Source organism: Salmo trutta, chromosome 23, assembly GCF_901001165.1.
Source record: "Salmo trutta chromosome 23, fSalTru1.1, whole genome shotgun sequence".
Classification (NCBI taxonomy): Eukaryota; Metazoa; Chordata; class Actinopteri; order Salmoniformes; family Salmonidae; genus Salmo; species Salmo trutta.
In genome coordinates, this window is record NC_042979.1 from 31,644,004 (window position 1) to 31,667,807 (window position 23,804).

General features: G+C 43.6%; 1 protein-coding gene across 2 annotated transcripts in view; it reads right to left on the reverse strand.

The window, feature by feature from the left end:
• The window catches only part of LOC115159794 (fibrinogen C domain-containing protein 1), a 240,664-nt gene that overhangs the window by 175,307 nt on the left and 41,553 nt on the right, over positions 1–23,804 (reverse strand). Inside the window, exons 2-3 of one of the 2 annotated variants that reach the window (XM_029709851.1) lie at positions 14,163–14,252; positions 8,977–9,456 (exon numbers count right to left, since the gene is read on the reverse strand). In XM_029709851.1, the coding sequence (XP_029565711.1) occupies positions 8,977–9,456; positions 14,163–14,252 (570 nt within the window). The remainder of the gene's footprint in view (positions 1–8,976; positions 9,457–14,162; positions 14,253–23,804) is intronic. The other variant, XM_029709852.1, reaches the window with a different exon arrangement.

Here is a 23,804-nt window from a genome sequence, read left to right on the forward strand (position 1 = left end):
AACATGCATGTATTGTATAACATAATGTCCTATGAGTGTCATCTGATGAAGATCATCAAAGGTTAGTGCTGCATTTAGCTGTGGTTTGGGTTTATGTGACATATATGCTAGCTTGAAAAATGGGTGTGTGATTATTTCTGGCTGGGTACTCTCCTGACATAATCTAATGTTTTGCTTTTGTTGTAAAGCCTTTTTGAAATCAGACAATGTGGTTAGATAAAGGAGAGTCTTGTTTTTAAAATGGTGTAAAATAGTCATATGTTTGAAAAATTGAAGTTTTTGCATTTTTTAGGTATTTGTAATTCGCGCCACTCTATACCATTGGATATTGGTGAGGCGTTCCGCTCGCGGCACGTCTGTCCCTAACTTAAACTATGCCACTTTATATGTTTTCATACCCTACAATACTCATCTCATATGTATATACTGTACTCTATACCATCTATTACATCTTGCCTACTCCGTTCGGCCATCACTAATTTATATATTTTTATGTACATATTCGTATTCATTCCTTTACACTTGTGTGTACAAGGTAGTTGTTGTGGAATTGGTAGATTACTTGTTAGATATTACTGCATGGTCGGAACTAGAAGCACAAGCATTTCGCTACACTTGCATTAACACCTGCTAACCATGTGTATGTGACAAATACATTTGATTTGATTTGATTGCCAACAAGGGTTTTGCCACCAAGTACTAAGTCATGTTTTGCAGAGGGGTCAAATACTTATTTCCCTCATTAAAATGCAAATCATTTTATAACATTTTTGACATGCTTTTTTCTGGATTTTTTTGTTGTTATTCTGTCTCTCGCTGTTCAAATACACCTACCATTAAAATTATAGACTGATCATTTCTTTGTCAGTGGGCAAACGTACAAAATCAGCAGGGGATCATTTACTTTTTTCCCTCACTGTACTAAGGTTCCTTAGACAGACCAACGCTTTATTCGTAATAGAAATGTTAAGGTTTTTATTAGCAGGCTTTCTTTCATGATTTGTTTTATTTTGACTGGAGCAAGATTAAGCTTATTCCTGATGTGGAAACTGCCTGGAAATTCTTTCATTATGTTTTTTCCCCAAATAGTAAACAAACATGCCCCATTCCGCAGGTTCAGAGTTAAAGGGCGGGATAATCCATGGTTTTCTTCTGAGCTGTCTTGTATTATTCACGACCGTAATCTAGCCTGGGCTAAAGCAAGGAAAGCATGTTCTGATGCTGATTGGCTTCTTTTTAGGCAGCTATGAAACACGTGTTCTTTTCTTCTCAGGAAGAACAAGTCTGAATATTGTATGTCTGTTACCACTGATAATCTGAATGACCCTAGAAAGTTTTGGAAAGCTATTAAGTCTATGTCTGGTAACATTATTGTTAATGCACTACCGTCATGTGTATTGAAGGACTCTTTTGTTGTATATGGCAAAATTGAAATGCTGAATTGTTTCAATGAGCACTTTGAATCATCTGGTTGGCTGTTTGATTCAGTATCCTCTGCCTCTGTACAACCCTGTGTGGATGAACCAGTGAGAGCTGGTCAAACTTTTAGCTTTTTGCCATTCTCAGTTCAGGAGGTACATAAAGCCCTGAAATCCTTAGATCAGAGAAAGCCTACAAGTCCTGATCTTCTTGATCCCTGCTTTTTAAAACTGGCAGCTGATTTCATAGCTGATCCTGTTCAATCTAACCCTGGAATGTAATGAAATTCCAAAGATCTGGAAATCAGCATTTGTCCAACCACTTTTAAAAATGGGAGATCCAACTCTTTTAAACAATTACAGTCCAATCTCAAAGCTGTCACCCCTGGTGAAAATACTTGAAACCCTTGTTAAAGAACAGCTAAAAGAGTTGTTATATACTAACTCTGTTTTATCAATGTCAACCTACCAGGTACAACCCCAAATCCGTAAACACGGGCACCCTCATAGATGTCATCCTAAATAACTCGCCCTCCAAATACACCTCTGCTGTATTCAATCAAGATCTCAGCGATCACTGCCTCATTGCCTGCATCCGTAATGGGTCTGCGAACAAACGACCACCCCTCATCACTGTCAAACACTCCCTAAAACACTTCTGCGAGCAGGCCTTTCTAATCGACCTGGCCGGGGTATCCTGGAATGACATTGACCTCATCCCGTCAGTAGATGATGCCTGGCTATTCTTTAAAAGTGCCTTCCTCACCATCTTAAATAAGAATGCCCCACTCAAAAAATGTAAAACTAGGAACAGATACAGTCCTTGGTTCACTCCAGACCTGTCTGCCCTTGACCAGCACAAAAACATCCTGTGGCGTTCTGCATTAGCATCAAATAGCCCCCGTGATATGCAACTTTTCAGGGAAGTTACGAACAAATATACACAGGCAGTTAGAAAAGCTAAGGCTAGATTTTTTCAAACAGAAATTTGCATCCTGTAGTACTAACTCAAAAAAGTTCTGGGACACTGCAAAGTCCATGGAGAATAAGAGCACCTCCTCCCAGCTGCCCACTGCTCTGAGTCTAGGAAACACTGTTACCACCGATAAATCCACTATAATTGAGAATTTCAATAACCATTTCTCTACGGCTGGCCATGCTTTCCACCTGGCTACCCCTACCCCGGTCAACTGCCCGGCACCCTCCACAGCAAACCGCCAAAGAACCCACCATTTCTCCTTCACCCAAATCCAGATAGCTGATGTCCTGAAAGAGCTGCAAAATCTGGACCCATACAAATCAGTCGGGCTAAACAATCTGGACCCTCGATTTCTAAAATTATCTGCCGAAATTGTTGCAACCCCTATTACTAGCCTGTTCAACCTCTCTTTCGTATCGTCTGAGATTCCCAAAGATTTGAAAGCTGCCGCGGTCATCCCCCTCTTCAAAGGGTGTGACACTTTAGACTCAAACTGCTACAGACCTATATCTATCCTACCCTGTCTTTCTAAGGTCTTCGAAAGCCAAGTTAACAAACAGATTACCGACCATTTCGAATCCCACCGTACCTTCTCCGCTATGCAATCTGGTTTCAGAGCTGGTCATGTGTGCACCTCAGCCACGCTCAAGGTCCTAAACGACATCATAACCGCCATCGATAAGAGACATTACTGTACAGCCGTATTCATCAACCTGGCCAAGGCTTTCGACTCTGTCAATCACCACATTCTTATTGGCATACTCGAAAGCCTTGGCTTCTCAAATGATTGCCTCGCCTGGTTTACCAACTACTTCTCTGATAGAGTTCAGTGTGTCAAATCGGAGGGCCTGTTGTCCGGACCTCTGGCAGTCTCTATGGATGTGCCACAGGGTTCAATTCTTGGGCCGACTCTCTTTTCTGTATACATCAATGATGTTGCTCTTGCTGCTGGTGATTCTCTGATCCACCTCTACGCAGATGACACCATTCTGTATACTTCTGGCCCCTCTTTGGACACTGTGTTACCTAACCTCCAGACGAGCTTCAATGCCATAAAACTCTCCTTCCGTGGCCTCCAACTGCTCTTAAACGCAAGTAAAACTAAATGCATGCCATTCAATCGATCACTGCCCGCACCTGCTCGCCCGTCCAGCATCACTACTCTGGATTGCTCTGACTTAGAATATGTGGACAACTACAAATATCTAGGTGTCTGGTTAGACTGTAAACTCTCCTTCCAGACTCACATTAAGCATCTCCAATCCAAAATTAAATCTAGAATTGGCTTCCTATATCGCAACAAAGCATCCTTCACTCATGCTGCCAAACATACCCTCGTAAAACTGACCATCCTACCGATCCTTGACTTCGGTGATGTCATCTATAAAATAGCCTCCAACACTCTACTCAACAAATTGGATGCAGTCTATCACAGTGCCATCCGTTTTGTCACCAAAGCCCCATACACTACCCACCATTGCGACCTGTACGCTCTCGTTGGTTGGCCCTCGCTTCATACTCGTCGCCAAACCCACTGGCTACGGGTTATCTTCAAGTCTCTGCTAGGTAAAGCACCGCCTTATCTCAGCTCACTGGTCACCATAGCAGCACCCACTCGTAGCACACGCTCCAGCAGGTATATCTCACTGGTCACCCCCAAAGCCAATTCCTCCTTTGGTCGTCTTTCCTTCCAGTTCTCTGCTGCCAATGACTGGAACGAACTGAAAAAATCTCTGAAGCTGGAGACTCATATCTCCCTCACTAGCTTTAAGCACCAGCTCTCAGAGCAGCTCACAGATCACTGCACCTTTACATAGCCCATCTGTAAACAGCCCATCTATCTACCTACCTCATCCCCATACTGTATTTATTTATTTATCTTGCTCCTTTGCACCCCAGTATCTCTACTTGCACATTCATCTTCTGCACGTCTTCCATTCCAGTGTTTAATTGCTATATTGTAATTACTTCGCCACCATGGCCTATTTATTGCCTTAACTTACCTCATTTGCACTCACTGTATATAGACTTTTTGTTTTCTTTTGTTCTACTGTATTATTGACTGTATGTTTTGTTTACTCCATGTGTAACTCTGTGTTTTTGTATGTGTCGAATTGCTATGCTTTATTTTGGCCAGGTCGCAGTTGCAAATGAGAACTTGTTCTCAACTAGCCTACCTGGTTAAATAAAGGTGAAATAAATAAAAAAATAACAATGTACCAATCGGGCATCAGGAAGAAGCATAGAACAATTACAACAGCCATGAAGTTTTTAAATGATATCACTGAAGCCCTTGACAAAAAACAGCACTGTGTCTCACTTTTTATTGATCTCTCTAAGGCTTTTGATACAGTTGATCATGCTATATTGAGGCAGAGATTGTCGAGCATAGGTATTTCGGAACATGCAGTTGCATGGTTTGATAACTATCTGTCTGATAGAACTCAGTGCACTCAATTTGATGGGCCTATGTCTGTTAAATTGTCTGTCTGTAATGGTGTGCCCCAGGGCTCTGGGGCACACTATTTATGTAAATAACTGCGACAAAAATGTGCAAAATGCTCAAGTTCACTTTTATGCTGATGATACTGTTATTTATTGTTGTGCCTCGTCTCCCACAAAAGCTTTCCAGAACTTGCAAACTGCTTTTTATACTGTTCAACATACCTTGTGTCAATTGAAGCTTAAGAATAAGGCCTGTTTTTATTTTGAAGCCAGAAGGAGGCTAGTGTAAGCCACATTTATGCCTTTACTAGACTATGGGGATATTTTATATATGAATGCCTCTGCTCAGTGTTTGAGATCAATTGACACCCTTTACCATGGAGCATTGAGATTTATTTTAAACTGCAAAACCCTTACGCACCACTGCACTTTATATACCAGGGTTGGCTGGCCTTCTCTAGTAAATCGTAGGCTCAGTCTCTGGTATACTTTTATTTACAAAGTCATTTTGGGTTTACTACCATTTTATTTGGGAATATTTATTGTTCAGAATGTCACGCCCTGACCAATAAAAGGGGTTATTTGTCATTATAGTATGGTCAGGGCGTGGCAGGGGGTGTTTGTTTTGTGTGTTTGGTGTTTTTGAGTTTTGTTCTATGTTTTCTATATCTATGGTTAAATTCTAGTTTTCTATTTCTATGTTGGTTTTTGGGCATGACCTCCAATTAGAGGAAGCTGGTTGTAGTTGTCTCTAATTAGAGGCCATATTTAGTTGATGTTGTTTCACTTGTGTTTTGTGGGTGGTTATTTTCTGTATAGCCTGGATGCCTTATGGAACTGTTTTTCGTCGTTTGTTTATTTTGTTTAACCCTTTCACGTGTGAGTTCCAAATATCTCTAACGGTCGCCTCAGCGTGAGTTTTTTTATGCATGTGATGTTCGAACGTTCTCTCCATTCCAGGATGTGATTGTTACATGAACAACAACACTGAATGGCTCAGAGTGGGAGTGAGAGGTTACCGTGATTGACTGCCTGCACGCGCCATTTGTATCAATAAATCACTATCAGAAAATGTTTTGTGTGGTATTATTGATATATTTAGTATTTTATTGACGTTTTTCAATTACCCGTGATAAATCATGCATTCCGATTTTTGCAGAAATTGTAATGGGCGCATAGTATGTGTGTAAAATAATGTTTTGAAGGTTGTACTGATTATGATGAGCTAAGCTAATTCCAGCTATCTGTATGGAGCCATGTTTGTTGACATACAATGCATTCTGGGTTTCACGTAATCATCCGTTTGACCAAAGATGTTATAACAAAATGAGGTGAGTAAGAGTTCACTCATTTTTTGATGACTTCTGCAAATTAATGGTGGGATGTGAACGACAGTAGATGACACACCCCTTCAACATGCATACTGTAAACAGACCAAACTCATCTTGTCTTCTCTTATTATCTTCGGTTTCTGTGAGGAAAAAATGCATGGCTGCGCGCTGAAACTAATCGACGGATTACTTTCAATTTCTAGAAAGTGTTTTACCTAATTATTTCGATCAATGGTGAGCTCACTCGTGATGTGATTAATTATACATAGTAATTGCTATTAGCTAATTCATGGTATAGTTTACGTCAGCCGAGAGTTAGAAAATATGACCGCTTGTGTTGCGTCAATCTTTCCTCAGTTAGCGCTAGGGCAAATGTAGCCTACATTTTTCCAGTTAGGATGATTGTGTTATGCTATAGATACTTCTGTGAATATCTGAACATTGCATCCAAAAATAAACTGCTCACATTCTGGACATAACTGGCCATTCTAAATGAGCGTTCTAAATGAGTGTTCTAATCACACGGGGTGTGATCGTACGCTTCAGGGACCACTGTAGAACGATCACACCCCGTGTGATGGTACGTGTGAAAGGGTTAAGTGTGTTCATCGAATAAATTAAGTATGAGCACTTTACCCGCGGCGCCTTGGTCCTATCCTTACGACGCCTATGACAGAACCACCCACCAAACAAGGACCAAGCAGCGGGGATTGGAGCACCGAGGAAAAGGATGGACTTGGGAGGCAGAACGACGTTTCTGGGAGATGAAACTAAGGGAGCTACATGAGGCCGAGAGGGGGGGGCACACGGGGAGTTTGGCAGAGTCAGGGTGGAGACCTGAGCCAACTCCCCGTGCTTATTATGGGGAGCGACGGATCAAGCAAGCACCTTGTTATGCGGAGATACGCACTGTGTCGCCAGTGCGCAGCTACAGCCCGGTGCGGTCGGTACGGGCTCCTCAGCATTAAAGGGCGAGAGTTGGCCGGCAGCCAGGAAGAAGTGCGCCGGCACAACAGATCTGGTCTCCAGTGCGTCTCCTCGGCCCAGTTTACCTTGCGCCTGCTCTACGCACAGCAGCCCTCATTCCCCAGCACAGCCCAGTTCGCCCTGTGCCAGTGCTCCGCCCATGCCGGGCTACAGTGACCATCCAGCCAGGACGGTGTGTGCCAGCCCTGAGCTCCAGATCTCCGGTGCGCCTCCATAGCCCAGTACGTCCTGTTCCTGCTCCCCACACTCACCCTGAGGTGCGTGTTACTAGTCTGGCACCTCCTATACCAGCCCCACGCATCAAGCCTCCAGTGCGCATCCATAACCTGGTACAGCCAGTGCCTGCTGTGAGCACTCGGCCTTTAGTGCATCTCCCCAGTCCGGTGAGACCAATTTCTGCTCCTCGCACTCACCCTGAGGTGCGTGTTACTAGTCTGGCACCTCCTATGCCAGCCCCACGCATCAAGCCTCCAGTGCGCCTCCATAACCCGGTACAGCCAGTGCCTGCTGTGAGCACTCGGCCTTTAGTGCGTCTCCCCAGTCCGGTGAGACCGATTCCTGCTCCTCGCACTCTCCCTCCAGTGCGCATTCCCAGTCCAGAGCTGCCTGCGACAGTTCCCCTTCCAGAGCTGCCGGCGACAGTTCCCCGTCCAGAGCTTCCGGCGACAGTTCCCCGTCCAGAGCTTCCGGCGACAGTTCCCCGTCCAGAGCTTCCGGCGACAGTTCCCCGTCCGGAACCTGCTGAGACGGCCTACAGTCCGGAACCTGCTGAGACGGCCTACAGTCCGGAACCTGCTGAGACGGCCTACAGTCCGGAACCTACAGCGGTGGTCTGCAACCCAGAGCCTTCAGCGGTGGTCTGCAACCCAGAGCCTTCAGCGGTGATCTGCAACCCAGAGCCTTCAGCGGTGGTCTGCAACCCTCCCTTCCCTCCCTTTAGGTTTGGGGTTGTTTTTGTGGGGTTTTGTTCGAGGTGCATTCGGGGTCTGCACCTTTGGGGGGGAGGGGGGGGGGGGGGTACTGTCACGTCCTGACCAGTAAAAGGGGTTATTTGTCATTATAGTATGGTCAGGGTGTGGCAGGGGGTGTTTGTTTTGTGTGTTTTGGTGTTTTTGAGTTTTGTTCTATGTTTTCAATATCTATTGTTAAATTCTAGTTTTCTATGTTGGTTTTTGGGCATGACCTCCAATTAGAGGCAGCTGGTTGTAGTTGTCTCTAATTGGAGGCCGTATTTAGTTGATGTTGTTTCACTTGTGTTTTGTGGGTGGTTATTTTCTGTATAGCCTGGATGCCTTATGGAACTGTTTTTCGTCGTTTGTTTATTTTGTTTAAGTGTTTTCATTGAATAAATTAAGTATGAGCACTTTACCCGCTGCGCCTTGGTCCTATCCTTACGAAGCCTATGACACAGAAATGTGGTGGGTACTCTCTTTGTTCCAAATGTCCAAACTGAATTTGGTAAAAGGGATTTTATGTACACTGCGCCCTTAGCTTGGAACGCCTTACAAAATACTTTTAAACTGGAAGAACTTGTCCCGATTGGTGTTTTTAAATCATTGATGAAGGATTTTGAGGCTTATTCCCTGACCTGTCAATGTTTTAATTAGCTGTTTTATGATTTTGTTATATTCTTGTGAATTCTATGGTTTTTACTAGATTACCTGTAGTTTTTCATATCTGTCTGTAATTGTGTAATGACTTGGTGCTGCCTATCTTGGCCAGGATGCTCTTGAAAAAGAGATTTCAAATCTCAATGAGCCCTTTCTGGTTAAATAAAGGTTAAATAAAACATACAAAAAATTAAATACTAGCTTACTTGTATGAGGCGTCCCTGCTCTGTCTGCAGTGTGTTCAGGTCCTGCCCCAGACTCCCCTGGCCTCGTCTCAGAGACTCGTAGTCCATCTTCAGCTGACCAGCGTGGGCCGACAGTTTGGCCACCTCCTCAGCTAGGTTGACCAGCAGCGCCCGGTCTTGACCTTTGACCGACTTCAGGTCGGTGTCGTGGTCGGTCAGCGAGTGGAGCAGCGATGTCTGCACACCTTCCAGGCGTAGGAAGTTCCCGTTGTAGTCGGGACAGTTGGGGTCGATGAAGATATTGATGCGCGAGCCGTCGCCCCTCTCCACGGTTACCAGGGCGTTGGCCTCATCCGGATTGGTTGAGATGTGGGGTGGGCCGTCAGACATGGGCGGGGCCTGGTAGTGGTTCATGAAGAGGATGGTGCCGGTTGCCGTGACGGCCAGAAGGACAGCGACGAAGAGGAGGATGGTGCACAGGAGGTAGCTGCAGCTCATCCTCTACAGGGAGGGAGGGAAGGTGGGATGGAGGGAGGGACAAAATAAAAGTGGAATGTTAAATCTACAGATAGACATTTTTTTGTTCTTGTTGCTCTATAATTGAAGATTAGTGCTGTTTACAGGATTTCAATATTTTGAGGCATCACATTTCACAATCCGTCTTTTATTAACTAATGTTTGTTATGAGCAATGTCTCTTTCCCAGAGCTCATTAACCACCATACACTACTTCTGCATCAAAACCCAACACACAAATGTATTTTAATCAAAAGTCTGAAAGTTGGAAAAAGCCCGATAGAAAACATGTTTTCTGCAACATATGTTGTTTATGAAGAGAAGAGATACAGTATGTAGCGTATTGAGGAGAATCTGAGCCAGAGTCCCAGTTTAAAATACCTCTGGGGATGAACACAGCAGGGAAACAGGTTAAATTCTCACTCCCACCTCAGAGAGATATAGAGAAGGGAAGAGAGAGTATGGGAGAGAGAAGGGGAGAGTAAGCTAGAGAAAGAGAGAGGGAGGCAGAAAGAATGAGAAGCAAAGAGAGTTAGAAAGTGTGAGAGGCAGAGCGAGTGAGAAAGTATGAAGAAAAAAGTGAGAGAAAAAGATTTGACAATTGGTAGCCATCTTGCCACGGTGTATGTGACAATTAAACATACTTTTTAGGGCGGCAGGTAGCCTAGCAGTTAGAGATGCGAGCATGCAACCAGAGGGTTGTCAGTTTGAATCCCAGGTCCAACTGAGTAATCTATCGGGAAGTGAGCTGGCAACCAAAGGATTGCTGGTCTCAAAATGTTAGATGCTATTGCCTGCTGTTGTGTCCTTGAGCAAGGCACTTAACCCTCACAGCAACAGCTCCCTGGGCACCAAGTGTGGCAGCACCCGCTCCAAAACCTGTTTATGTATGTGTGTCTTTCGGAGGGGTTGGGTTTGAAGCGGAAGTGAAATTTCAGTTGGTCCTTGCGTGCAATTGACCAATAAAGTGATCTTCATCTCTTCATCTTAATTACTATGTGCGTATGGGAGAGAGGAGAGGAGAGAAGTATGTCCTACTCTACCATTGTATGTCTCTCAGTCGACATGCAGGCAAAGAACAATCAAATGACATTCTGCATGTCAAGCAGCGTTTGTGGTGTGTGCGAGTACCTGTGTGCTTGCACTTGCATGTGCTTTATATGTCAATTACATAAGTATTCACACCTTTAAATCAATACTTAGTAGAAGCACCTTTGGCAGATTACCACTGTGACTCTTTCTGGGTAAGTCTCACAGAATGAGTCCATGCAACTTATTTTTAAATGTATTTATTATTTAATTTAACCAGGCAAGTCAGTTAAGAACAAATTCTTATTTACAATGACGGCCTACAACGGCAAACTCGTACAACGCTGGGCCAATTGTGCACTGCCCTATGGGACTCCCAATCACGGCCAGTTGTGATACAGCCTGGAATCGAACCAAGGTGTCTGTAGTGATGCCTCTAGCACTGAGATGCAGTGCCTTAGACCACTGCACCACTCAGGAGCCCGTATTATGTGAGTTGTTAAGCACATTTTTACTCCTAAACTTATTTAGGCTTGCCATTACAAAGGGGTTGAATACTTATTGACAATCGATTTTAGCTTTAATTTTTTATTAATAAGTAAAAATTGCAAAAAACACTATTCCACTTTCAAATTACGGGGTAATGTGTGTAGGCAGTGACAAAATAATCTCAATTTCATCAATTTTAAATTCAGGCTGTAACACAACAAAATGTGGAAAAAGTAAAGGGGTGTGAATACTTTCTGAGGGCTCTGTATATGTACTGTGTATTTTTAGTTGAACCTTGGGTTGAATTTGAAACAATAGCTGTTAGCTATAGCTGAAAGAATGACTTTGCAAACGCTATCTAGGCATAAATAGTCTAATTGATGATATATGACTTGTAAAGTATGGCTACATTTGATCTGTTCTGTCAAACGTACCCATTGTAATGACTTCAATAGCAACAGTGAGTGTACACCTGCTCTTTCCATGTCATAGACTGGCCAGGTGAATCCAGGTGAAAGCTATGGTCCCTCATTGATGTCACTTGTTAAATCCACTTCAATCAGTGTAGATGATGTTTTGTACTCTCAGTGTATTATTTAGTTATTAGGGGATCTCTCAATAATCACAATAGTACATTGATAGTAACCATTGACACATATCAAAGCTAAGCAGGGCATTGGCTAAAACCCTGGATGGGAGACCAGTACATACAGGCAGAGTGAAAAGGGGGAGCTGGATTGACAAGGAGATGGTGATCTGAGCTGATCTACGTTCTTTAACGTGTGACACACAAGGGAAGGAACAAATGGAACACTCTTCACCCCCCCCTACACCTCTTACGTACAGTACTACATCCACTCAGAGAGACCCCCCCCATCCCCAAACACACACAATACAATTTCTGTCTGTATAATTCCATTGAGCCAAGCTAAACCACTCAAACCCTGTCTAAACAGTGCTTTTGTTAATGAGTCTCTCCATCTCTCAGTAGGAAGCCACTCTGTAATTATTGACTGGATTCAGACACGTTTTCTCTCTCTCTCTCTCTCTCTCTCTCTCTCTCTCTCTCTCTCTCTCTCTATTAATTCAATGGGGCTCTTTCTCTCTCTGCCCCCCTCTCTCTCGCTCTCTCTCAATTCAATTCAATTACATTCAATTCAAGGGCTTTATTGGCATGGGAAACATATGTTAACATTGCCAAAGCAAGTAAAATAGATAATAAACAAAAGTGAAATAAACAATTAAAATTAACAGTAAACATTACACTCACAGAAGTTCCAAAAGAATATAGACATTTCAAATGTCATATTATGTCTATATACAGTGTTGTAGTGATGTGGGTGGTTCATCTCTCTGTAGGTGATGGCTTTGTTATGGAAGGTTTGGGAATCGCTTCCTTTTAGATGGTTGTAGAATTTAACGTCTCTTTTCTGGATATTGATAATTATCGGGTATCGGCCTAATTCTGCTCTGCATGCATTATTTGGTGTTTTACGTTGTACACAGAGGATATTTTTGCAGAATTCTGCATGCAGAGTTTCAATTTGGTGTTTGCCCAATTTCGTCAATTCTTGGTTGGTGAGCGGACCCCAGACCTCACAACCATAAAGGGCAATGGGTTCTATAACTGAATAAAGTATTTTTAGCCAGATCCTGTGTCTCTCTCTCTTTATGTCCCGTCCCCCCCCCCCCCTAACTCCCAGACACACACTGGGAGTTAGGACCACCACGTCCTAGGCTGATAGCTGGATGACGGTCTTCATCCTGTCATTAGATAAGTAGAAAACCATTGGAGATACACCATTATTGATGGCACCTTAATTGGGGAGGATGGGCTCGTGGTAACGGCTGGAGCGGAATAGGTGGAATGGTATCAAATACATGGTTTCCGTATGTTTGATGCCATTTCATTAACTCCATTCCGGCCATTATTATGATCAGTTCTCCCCTCAGCGGCCTCCTGTGATGCACGCACGCACATGCAGACACACGCACCCACATTCTATCTTGTTACATACAGAACCCACAGACCTCCACACACACATATTCTGTACCATCCCACACGCACTCAGATCCTGTTACAATCATTTCCGTCTTTAAGTGCAAAGCAGCACAAACTTAATCCACGGTTAATTTGGGTATTTCTTTAGAGTCAGGTTTTGCCACCTCTTCTGCTCTGCACTCAGATGTGACTTTTAATATCTGATAATCCCCTGAACGCGATCGCCATGGTGATGGAGACACTGACGGGGCAAGGAGGGCATTGTGAAGGAGCGCTAATCCTCCATGTAGATGAGCTCCTCAGTATTCATCCTGCTCTCCTCAGAGAGAAAAAGAGAGCGCGACATGGATGGGGAGAGGGGGAGGTGGAGTGAGGGATGGATAGGGAATGAAACATGGAGAAAGAGGAAGCGAGACAGGCAAAGACAGAGAGAGCATACATATGCCATGAGATCCCTTGAGCCGCGCTGTGCAGTTCTGTACAGCTAATGACAGGGACATGCTTTAGTCATCCTCTCCTCTCATATCCTCTCCTCTCTTCTCCTCTCCCATCCTCTCCACTCTCCTATCCTCTCCTCTCATATCCTCTCCACTCCTCTCTTCTTCTCTCCTATCCTTTCCTCTCCCCTCATATCCGCTCCTCTCTTCTCCTCTCCTCTCCTCTTCTCTCCTCTCCTATCCCTCCTCTTCATGAGGACACTTCAAATCTCCATCTGTGACAATGGCTGAAATAAGAACTTTGTGAATCAATGTAATTGTGCCTGAGACCTGAAGACTCACCTTACCTTTAGTCACATGATGAGCTATATTAAACTAGATGATTTACATCCAAACATAAATGCATTTCACCACAAATGGAAAATACCATATAATGAACCATTATTTTAAGAAGTAAGAGCTAACCTGTTAGAAATTATCATTATAATACATTATTTCATAGTGTGAATTGTATGGTAAAAGATTGCAGATTGGGCGATAGTATATGTTTTGGTGTATGTGAGATATGATATCAAGGTGTGTTCTAAGTGGGTGTGTGTGTGTGTGTGTGTGTGTGTGTGTGTGTGTGCGTGTGCGTGTGCGTGTGCGTGTGCGTGTGCGTGTGCGTGTGTGTGTGTGTCTGTGTGTGTGAGTCTGTGTGAGTCTGCGTGAGTCTGTGTAAGTCTGTGTTCTTACCTTGGTGGGTGATGGGGTGTCTCTGACTGTGTCTGAGTCTGACCAGCGGTGTTTAAGCTGGGAGGTGCTGGGTACACACTCACAGAACGTCTGCATGGAACAAACAAACAAACCATTGTTGTTGTGTTTGCCGTTGTTTCATTTTATATGCTTAGATATTATACACTGAACAAAACATAAACACAACATACAACAATTTGAAAGATGTTAGTGAGTTACAGTTCATCTGAGGAAATCAGTCAATTGAAATAAATCCATTAGGCCCTGATGTATGGGTTTCACATGACTGGGAATACAGACATGCATCTGTTCCTCACAGATTCACTACCTGGGAATACAGACATGCATCTGTTCCTCACAGATTCACTACCTGGGAATACAGACATGCATCTGTTCCTCACAGATTCACTACCTGGGAATACAGACATGCATCTGTTCCTCACAGATTCACTACCTGGGAATACAGACATGCATCTGTTCCTCACAGATTCACTACCTGACCAAAAGTATGTGGACACCTGATCGTCAAACATTTCATTCCAGAATTATGAGCATTAATATGGAGTTGGTGCCCCCTTTGCTGCTATAACGGCCTCCACTCTTCTGGGAAGGCTTTACACTAGATGTTGGAACATTGCGGCGAAGACTTGCTTCCATTCAGCCACAAGAGCATTAGTGAGGTCGGGCACTGATGTTGGGCGATTAGGACTGGCTCGCAGTCACCGTTCCAATTCATCCCAAAGGTGTTTCGATCGGGTTTGAGGTCAGGGCTCTGTGCAGACCAGTCAAGTTCCTCCACAACAATCTCAACAAACCATTTCTGTATAGACCTTGCTTTGTGCACAGGGGAATTGTCATGCTGAAACAGGAAAGGGCCTTCCCCAAACTGTTGCCACAAAGTTGGAAGCAGAGAATCATCTAGAATGTCATTGTATGCTGTAGGGTTAAGATATCCCTTCACTGGAACTAAGGGGCTCGAACCATGAAAAACAGCTCCAGACCATTATTCCTCCTCCACTAATCTTTACAGTTGGCACTATGCATTGGGGCAGGTAGCGTTCTCCTGGCATCCGCCAAACCCAGATTCGCAGGCTGCCAGATGATGAAGCATAATTGATCACTCCAGAGAATGCGTTTCCACTGCTCCAGAGTCCAATGGTGGCGAGCTTTACATCACTCCAGTCGACGCTTGGTATTGTGCATGGGGATCTTAGACTTGAGTGTGGCTGCTAGGCCATGGAAACCCATTTCATAAAGCTCCCGACGAACAGTTCTTGACGTTGCTTCCAGAGGCAGTTTGGAACTCGGTAGTGAGTGTTGCAACATAGGACAGATGATTTTTATGCGCTACGCGTTTCAGCTGAGCCGTTGTTGCTCCTAGACATTTCCACTTACCGGGGCAGCTCTAGCAGGGCAGAAATGTTATGAACTGACTTGTTGGTTGTCTTGACAAAGGAGAAATGCTCACTAACAGGGATGAAAACTAATTTATGCACAAAATATGAGAGACATAACTTTTTGGTATGTAGAGAACATTTCTGGGATCTTTTATTTCACTCATGAAACATGGGACCAGCACTTTACATGTTGCATTTGTATTTTTGTTCAGTGTAGTATAATACTATGCTTTTGGCTGTAAGATACTGCAGAAGGGTCAGCTATTGGACCAGAAATCAAAACTCCACTCCATCAATGATCCAAACCAAGCACTAAGAACGCAAATCAAATCAAAACTACTTCATTAATGACCAAACCAAGAACCAAGACCGCAAATCAAATAACATTTTTACTTCATCAATGATCCAAACCAAAAGCACTGTTGTTGTTATATATTATAGTAATACACACATAAAAACTAGCAATCACAAACAAGTACCAGTACACACACAGTACAACCGGAAACCAACATTTCAGGGCATATACAGGGTAACTGGAGGAGGAGCACAGGAATTACTCTGTCAAAGATTCCATGTCACTGCTGAATGTATTTGTAATTGTGCTGCTAAATATCTCTACTAATATTAAGGTTACTGGCCATATCCGAAATCTGGCTTACCTACTACTTACTTAAACGGCATGCTGTGTACTAATCATACTACATACTACTTAGTACGGACTGTTTAGTAAAAAGATGAAAAAATGTAGTAAGCCCAAATGTCATGCAACATATTCAACTCATCCATACTGTGAAGGCGTCATCTAATGTGCAATTGTGCTGAATCCCACAATTCGTTCATTTTGGTAGAGCACGTCCCCTTATCTGATTATCAGCTGTTGTCGAACACAAGTAGGTCTCGAAAGAGGATTCTCTTCCTCAATAGTGTGCAGTGAATTCTACTAGATGAAAAACCAAAATGAGTATGACATCCTGGCATTTAAAGCATACTCAATTTCAGAAATGTCACATACTATAAAATGTTATATTTTTGCATACCTAAAATGCCTACTATTTAGAACGCAAGTGTGGGTATCAGGACACGGCCATGTGTGTGTGTGTGCGTGCGCATGTGTGTCCGTGCGTGTTTGTGTGTGTGTGTGCATACATGCCTGCATGTGTGTTCGTGTGTGTGCACACGTGTGTGTGTGTGTGTGTGGGCTGCAGAAAGTGAAATGAGGGTGATTATGATAGGGTTATGTCCTAGCTGAGGGAGTTGTATCTGCTTTAGGAGAGTACATGCTGTCCCTGACCTTCTACACACACCATTGAGCTGACCAATTAGAACAATTGAAAACACTGTCAGGACAAAGCTCAGGCCAACAAACTCACACTGGTGCAGACAGAGGATGGTACAACAGGAGTACATGAGCTGGGATGTTTGCTTAGTGTGTAACTTGTTGGTGTAGGGGTTTAGTCAGTGTAGTCAGTGTAGTCAGTGTTTCTATGTGTGAACGTGTAGCCTGGGGAATCGGAACAAGACTAGACGATGTGCAGTGGTCGTCTGTGTGTTGGCTGCTACTGTAGGTATGATAGAACAGTATGCAGTTCGCACAATGTTGATGGCTCATCTCCTCCCTACTCTGAATACACCTACCAGGGGTGAGGGAGAGAAAGTAATGGGGAGGGAAAGAGACTGAGTGAGAGAGAGGCCCTGCTGAATCGTGATGAATTTAGCATGAAAATCCAGAAACCTGTTCTGCACACAGACCAGCAAATACACATGGATGTTACACACTGAGGCAGGACAACTCTGTTACACACAGAGCCTGGACAACGCTGTTACACACTGAGGCTGGTCAACTCTGTTACACACAGAGGCTGGACAACTCTGTTACATACTGAGGCTGGACAACTCTGTTACACACTGAGGCTTGACAACTCTGTTACACACAGAGGCTGAACAACTCTGTTACACACTGAGGCTGGACAACTCTGTTACACACTGAGCCTGGACAACTCTGTTACACACTGAGGCTGGACAACTCTGTTACACACTGAGGCTGCATAATGTGTTTTTATATAGACACCGTGAATATAAATTAAACCCACTACACATTATGCTTATGTTAATATTCAAATCCCCCTTGCACACACAAACCTCAACACAGCATAGACAAAAAGGTAGGTAGCATCCCCATACTGCACACCCAGGCTTGGCTGATCCAGATCACGTCCTCTCCTCATCATTACAATGGACAGCACGTCTCACGGCTTTACCTGCTCATCCCTATAGCCTGCTAATGCTAACACAGGCATCCCGCTGCATAATACACACAAAAACCCACGCATACACGCACGGGCCAATGTGATGTGATGTGGGTGTGTTTGCTCTGTGTTTACCGAGTCCTAATCTACTCCACCACAGGAAAGGGTTTACAGCTAATAGAAAATCTGGGGCTTTTATTGGTTGGACCTGGCAGAGAGGATTCAATCTGATGAGCTGAGATTTAGGCTGACAGAGAGCAGTGGCAGAGTGTATAGTCTTTGTGTGAGCAGGGTGTGTGTGTGTGTGTGTGTGTGTGTGTGTGTGTGTGTGTGTGTGTGTGTGTGTGTGTGTGTGTGTGTGTGTGTGTGTGTGGTGTTTGTGGTGTGTGTGTGTGTGTGGTGTGTGGGTAGAGATACAGTATGTGTAACTTGTGTTTGGGTGAACAAATGTGTTGTGGGACTGTTGGCTTGTCTGAGATTACTTTTTTTGTGCGTTTGTGTGTGTGTGTGTGTGTGCATGTGTTTGAGTATGCTGTGTGTGCATCTGTGTATGCCTCCTTGTTTGTGTGTGCACCGTTCGTATTTGTCGTCCGTGTGTGTGTGTGTGTTGTGCGTTGGGCAGTGACTGAGGTGTGTTTAAGCTTCCTGCTCGCTAAGCCGATCTGAAGGAAGAGGCTTTGCACACATTCATTCCTGGGCTTACTAATCATTTACCAGGATGGGCACAATAGGAGGGAGAGAAAGAAGGAGGGATGGAGGGATGGAGAGAGATAGAAGGAGAGCGGTGCCGGAGACAAAGACAGAAGTCAAAGACCAGAAAAACTAGTTTTCCTCAGACATTAGGGAAAACTTTTGTTGCATCAGAAAGAATACATTCATTATATTCATGAGTGACTTTTGTGACATTGTCTGTCTGTCTGTCTGTCTGTCTGTCTGTCTGTCTGTCTGTCTGTCTGTCTGTCTGTCTGTCTGTCTGTCTGTCTGTCTGTCTACATGGTTGCTCTGTTTCGTGTGTATTTCAGGTCAGATTATACCTCCTATTCCTTCAGATGCTCTCAGACAGTCCATACTAATTGGATGGAAAGGCATTCAAGGTAACACTGTACTGAACTTGGCAAAATGAAAAAGTAGATCCACGGTCGAACACACCTGATAGCCCCATCTCCAACCTAAGCTGGTGGTTGCATCTAAATTGAAGTTAAGGGTTTAGACCTTGCACTGTTGGTTGTGACATTTCATTCTGAGGCATATTCTATTTCAGACATGTTTTATATGACATTCTACATTATGTTTGTCATGTACGAGTTTCAGAACAAAGTACTTTGTTTCTGGCCATTTTGAGTCTGTAATCGAACCCACAAATGCTGATACACCAGATACTCAACTAGTCTGAAGGAGGCAAGTTTTATTGATTCTTAAATCAGGACAACAGTTTGCAGCTGTGCTAACATAATTGCAAAATGGTTTTCTTTTATTTTTAGCCCTTTTTCATGGTATCCAATTGGTAGTAGTTACAGTCTTGTCTCATCGCTGGAACTCCCGTACAGACTCAGGAGAGGCGAAGGTCGAGAGCCATGCGTCCTCCGTAACACAAACCCAACTGCTTCTTGACACAATGCACATCCAACTTGGAAGCCAGCCGCACCAATGTGTCAGAGGAAACACCGTACACCTGGCGACCTGGTCAGCATGCACTGCGCCCGGCCCGCCACAGGAGTCGCTAGTGCACGATGAGACAAGGATATCCCTGCCGGCCAAATCCTGCCTAACCCGGACAACGCTGAGCCAATTGTGCGTCGCCCCCATTGTCCTCCCGGTCGCGGCTGGCTGCGACAGAGCCTGGGCTCAAACCCAGAATCTCCGGTGGCACAGCTAGCGCTGCGATGCAGTGCCTTGGACCACTGCGCCACCCGGGAGGCCCCGCAGAAGGGTTTTCTGCCCTTCAATTAGCCTTTTAAAATGATGAACTTGGATTAGCTAACAGAACGTGCCATTGGAACACAGGAGTGATGGTTGCTGATAATGAGCCTCTGTACGCCTATGTAGATATTCCATATAAAATCAGCCGTTTCCAGCTACAATAGTCATTTACAACATTAACAATGTCTACACTTTTTTCTGATAAATGTAATGTTATTTTAATTGACAAAAAAAATATTTTTCTTTCAAAAACAAGGACATTTCTAAGTGACCCCAAACTTTTGAACGGTAGTATACATACATGAATACACAACTAGATGGGAAACATGGGAATACTTGTTTATTGTAAACATACGCACATGTACGCACGCGCGCATGCACACACAAACAAACACATAAACACACACAAGCTACAGTGGGAGCAGAAAGAGATGAGTTGAATCCACAGAGACACACTTCAGTGAGTGTCCTTGGAGCTCACAGAGCAGCCACAGCATAGGGAGAGCGTCTGTCACTGACAGTCACTGTGATACACACATGCAAGTAAGGAGGCATGCACACACACACACACACACACACACATTGGTTTTACTATCCAAGTGGGACCAAACAAGGCATTCCCATTCAAAATCGTATTTTCCTAACCCCTAACCCTAAACGTAACCCTAAGTCTTAACCTTAACCCTAACATTGACCCCAAACCCTAACACTAAACCTAAATTCTAAATCCTAACCCCTATCCGAACCCCAACCCTATTTCTAAGCCTAACTGTAATTGTAACCCTAAACATAACCCCTAAACCTAAAACAGCATTTTTTCCTTCTTTTACTATTCTTGTGAGGATAGTAAAGTTAGACCACACACAAACGCACGCACACACACACACACACACACACACCCACACACACACACACACACACACACACACACACACACACACACACACACACACACACACACACACACACACACACACACTTACTTGGATGGAAAATTGGTGAGGATAATAGCGGACAATATTGTCACTCCTATTTGCCATATCTTCAATTTAAGCCTACTGGAAAGTGTGTGCCCTCAGGCTTGGAGAGAAGCAAAAGTCATTCCGCTAAGAATAGTAAAGCCCCCTTTACTGGCTCAAATAGCCGACCAATAAGCCTGTTACCAACCCTTAGTAAACTTTTTTTTTAAATTGTGTTTGACCAGAGCTGCAGTTAGTTTCAGAATGGGTGGCAATGAATAAGTTAGTCCTAAATATTTCAAAAACGTAAAGCCTTGTATTTGGAACAAATTATTCACTAAACCTTAAACGTCATCTAAATCTTGAAATGAATAACGTGGAAATTGAGCTTTCATGGTCAAAACTTATCGATTCAACAGTAGCTAAGATTGTTAGAAGTCTGTCCATAATAAAGCGATTCTTTGCCTTTTTAACAGCACTATCAACAGGGCAGGTCCTACAGGCACAAGTTTTGTCGCACCTGGACTACTGTTTAGTCGTGTGGTCAGGTGCCACAACAAGGGACTTAGGAAAATTGCAATTGGCTCAGAACAGGGTGGCACGGCTGGCTCTTGGATGTACACAGAGAGCTAAGATGAATAATATGCATGTCAATCTCTCCTGGCTCAAAGTGGAGTAGAGATTGCCTTCATCACTACTTGTATTTGTGAGAGATATTGACATACTGGCACACAGCTCGAACACCCATGTATACCCCACAGACATCCCACCAGAGGTCTCTTCACAGTCCCCAAGTCCAGAACAGACAATGGAAGGCGCACAGTACTACATAGAGCCATGACTACATGGAACTCTATTCCACATCTGGTAACTGACGCAAGCAGTGTTAGATAAAAAAATAGATAAAAATACACATTATGGAACAGCAGGGACTGTGAAGCAACATAAACACAGGCACAGACACATGCACACACACACACGATAACATATGCACTATACACACGTACACATGGATTTTGTGTTGTAGATATGTGGTAGTAGAGTAGGGGCCTGAGAACACACACTTAATGTGTTGTGAAATCTGTTGTGAATGCATTGTAATGTTAAAGAAATTGTGTAACTGCCTCCATTTTGCTGGACCCCAGGAAGAGTAGCTGAATGGGGATCCATAATAAATACAAATACATAAAAAATCCCTCTTAAAACAAAGATACACACACACACACACCACCACCAACATCTCTCCACCTTTCCAACAATCTCTTTGACATTTGAAAGGATGAAAGGACAGACAGAGGGCACAGGGCAGAACTGAAAAGAGGAGGATTACAGAGTAAAAGCTGTTCTATTCCACAGGGATGTCAGAGCTTAGGACCATAACCCCCACACTCAAAACACTACACATGCACCCACACACCCCTGATTCCCTTCTCCAAATTGCGTGATTGCAGACCTGTTGGGCTTTAGCTCCTCTCTCAGGTTTGTTTTTTATACCTCTGAGAAACAGGAAAGGGAATTTACATCTGGCGACCACAAGGCTATGCCCCCAAAATGTCCACACAAATTCCAAAATGACATGTGTAATGAATACATAAACAAAAATGTACTTTCCTCAACACACACACACATGCACACGCACACACACACACACACACACGCACACTGGTGAAATCTAAATGCACAAGCAGCACTTTTCTGACAGTAAAAACATTTTCATCACATCATGAGGGCCCTTCAAAAGAGGCTGCCCACCTCGCTGCTGCTGCGTTGCGTGCACACACACTTAATAAAGCACACACAAACACACACAGACACACACACACGCACACACACTTAATCAGAGACACACACATTACAAACACACAAACTTAATCAGACACACAGACAAATAAATGCACACATACCGCATGTACACACATAAACACTTAACCTGTTGGGGATAGGGGGCAGTATTTGCACGGCTGGATAAAAAACGTACCCGATTTAATCTGGTTACTACTCCTGCCCAGAAACTAGAATATGCATATAATTATTAGCTTGGATAGAAAACACCCTAAAGTTTCTAAAACTGTTTGAATGGTGTCTGTGAGTATAACAGAACTCATATGGCAGGCAAACACCTGAGAAGATTCCAAACAGGAAGTACCCTCTCTGACCATTCCTTGGGCTTCTTGGCTCTGTTTATTGAACATTTAGGATCTTTGCTGTAACGTGACACTTCCTACGGCTCCCATAGGCTCTCAGAACCCGGGAAAAAGCTGAATGATGTAATTCCAGCCGCTGGCTGAAAAACTTTAGCGCGTTTGGATGGTGGTCGATCAGAGGGCCATCAGACTGAGGATCGTGCACGAGGGGATCCCATGCTTTTACTTTCTCTCTCTTTGAACGTAAACACGCTTTCCCGGTCGGAATATTATCGCTTTTTTATGAGAAAAATTGCATAAAAATTGATTTTAAACAGCGGTTGACATGCTTCGAAGTACGGTAATGGAATATTTTGATTTTTTTTGTCACGAAATGCGTCGGGCGCGTAACACTTATTTACCCTTTCGGATAGTGTCTTGAACGCACGAACAAAACGCCGCTATTTTGATATAACAATTTATTATTTGGGACCAAACCAACATTTGTTATTGAAGTAGAAGTCCTGGGAGTGCATTCTGACGAAGAACAGCAAAGGTAATAACATTTTTCTTATAGTAAATCTGACTTTGGTGAGTGCTAAACTTGCTGGGTGTCTAAATAGCTAGCCCTGTGATGCCGGGCTATCTACTTAGAATATTGCAAAATGTGCTTTCACCGAAAAGCTATTTTAAAATCGGACATAGCGAGTGCATATAGGAGTTCTGTATCTATAATTCTTAAAATAATTGTTATGTTTTTTGTGAACGTTTATCGTGAGTAATTTAGTAAATTCACCGGAAGTGTTCGGTGGGAATGCTAGTCACATGCTAGTCACATGCTAATGTAAAAAGCTGGTTTTTGATATAAATATGAACTTGATTGAACAGACATGCATGTATTGTATAACATAATGTCCTAAGATTGTCATCTGATGAAGATCATCAAAGGTTAGTGCTGCATTTAGCTGTGGTTTGGGTTTATGTGACATTATATGCT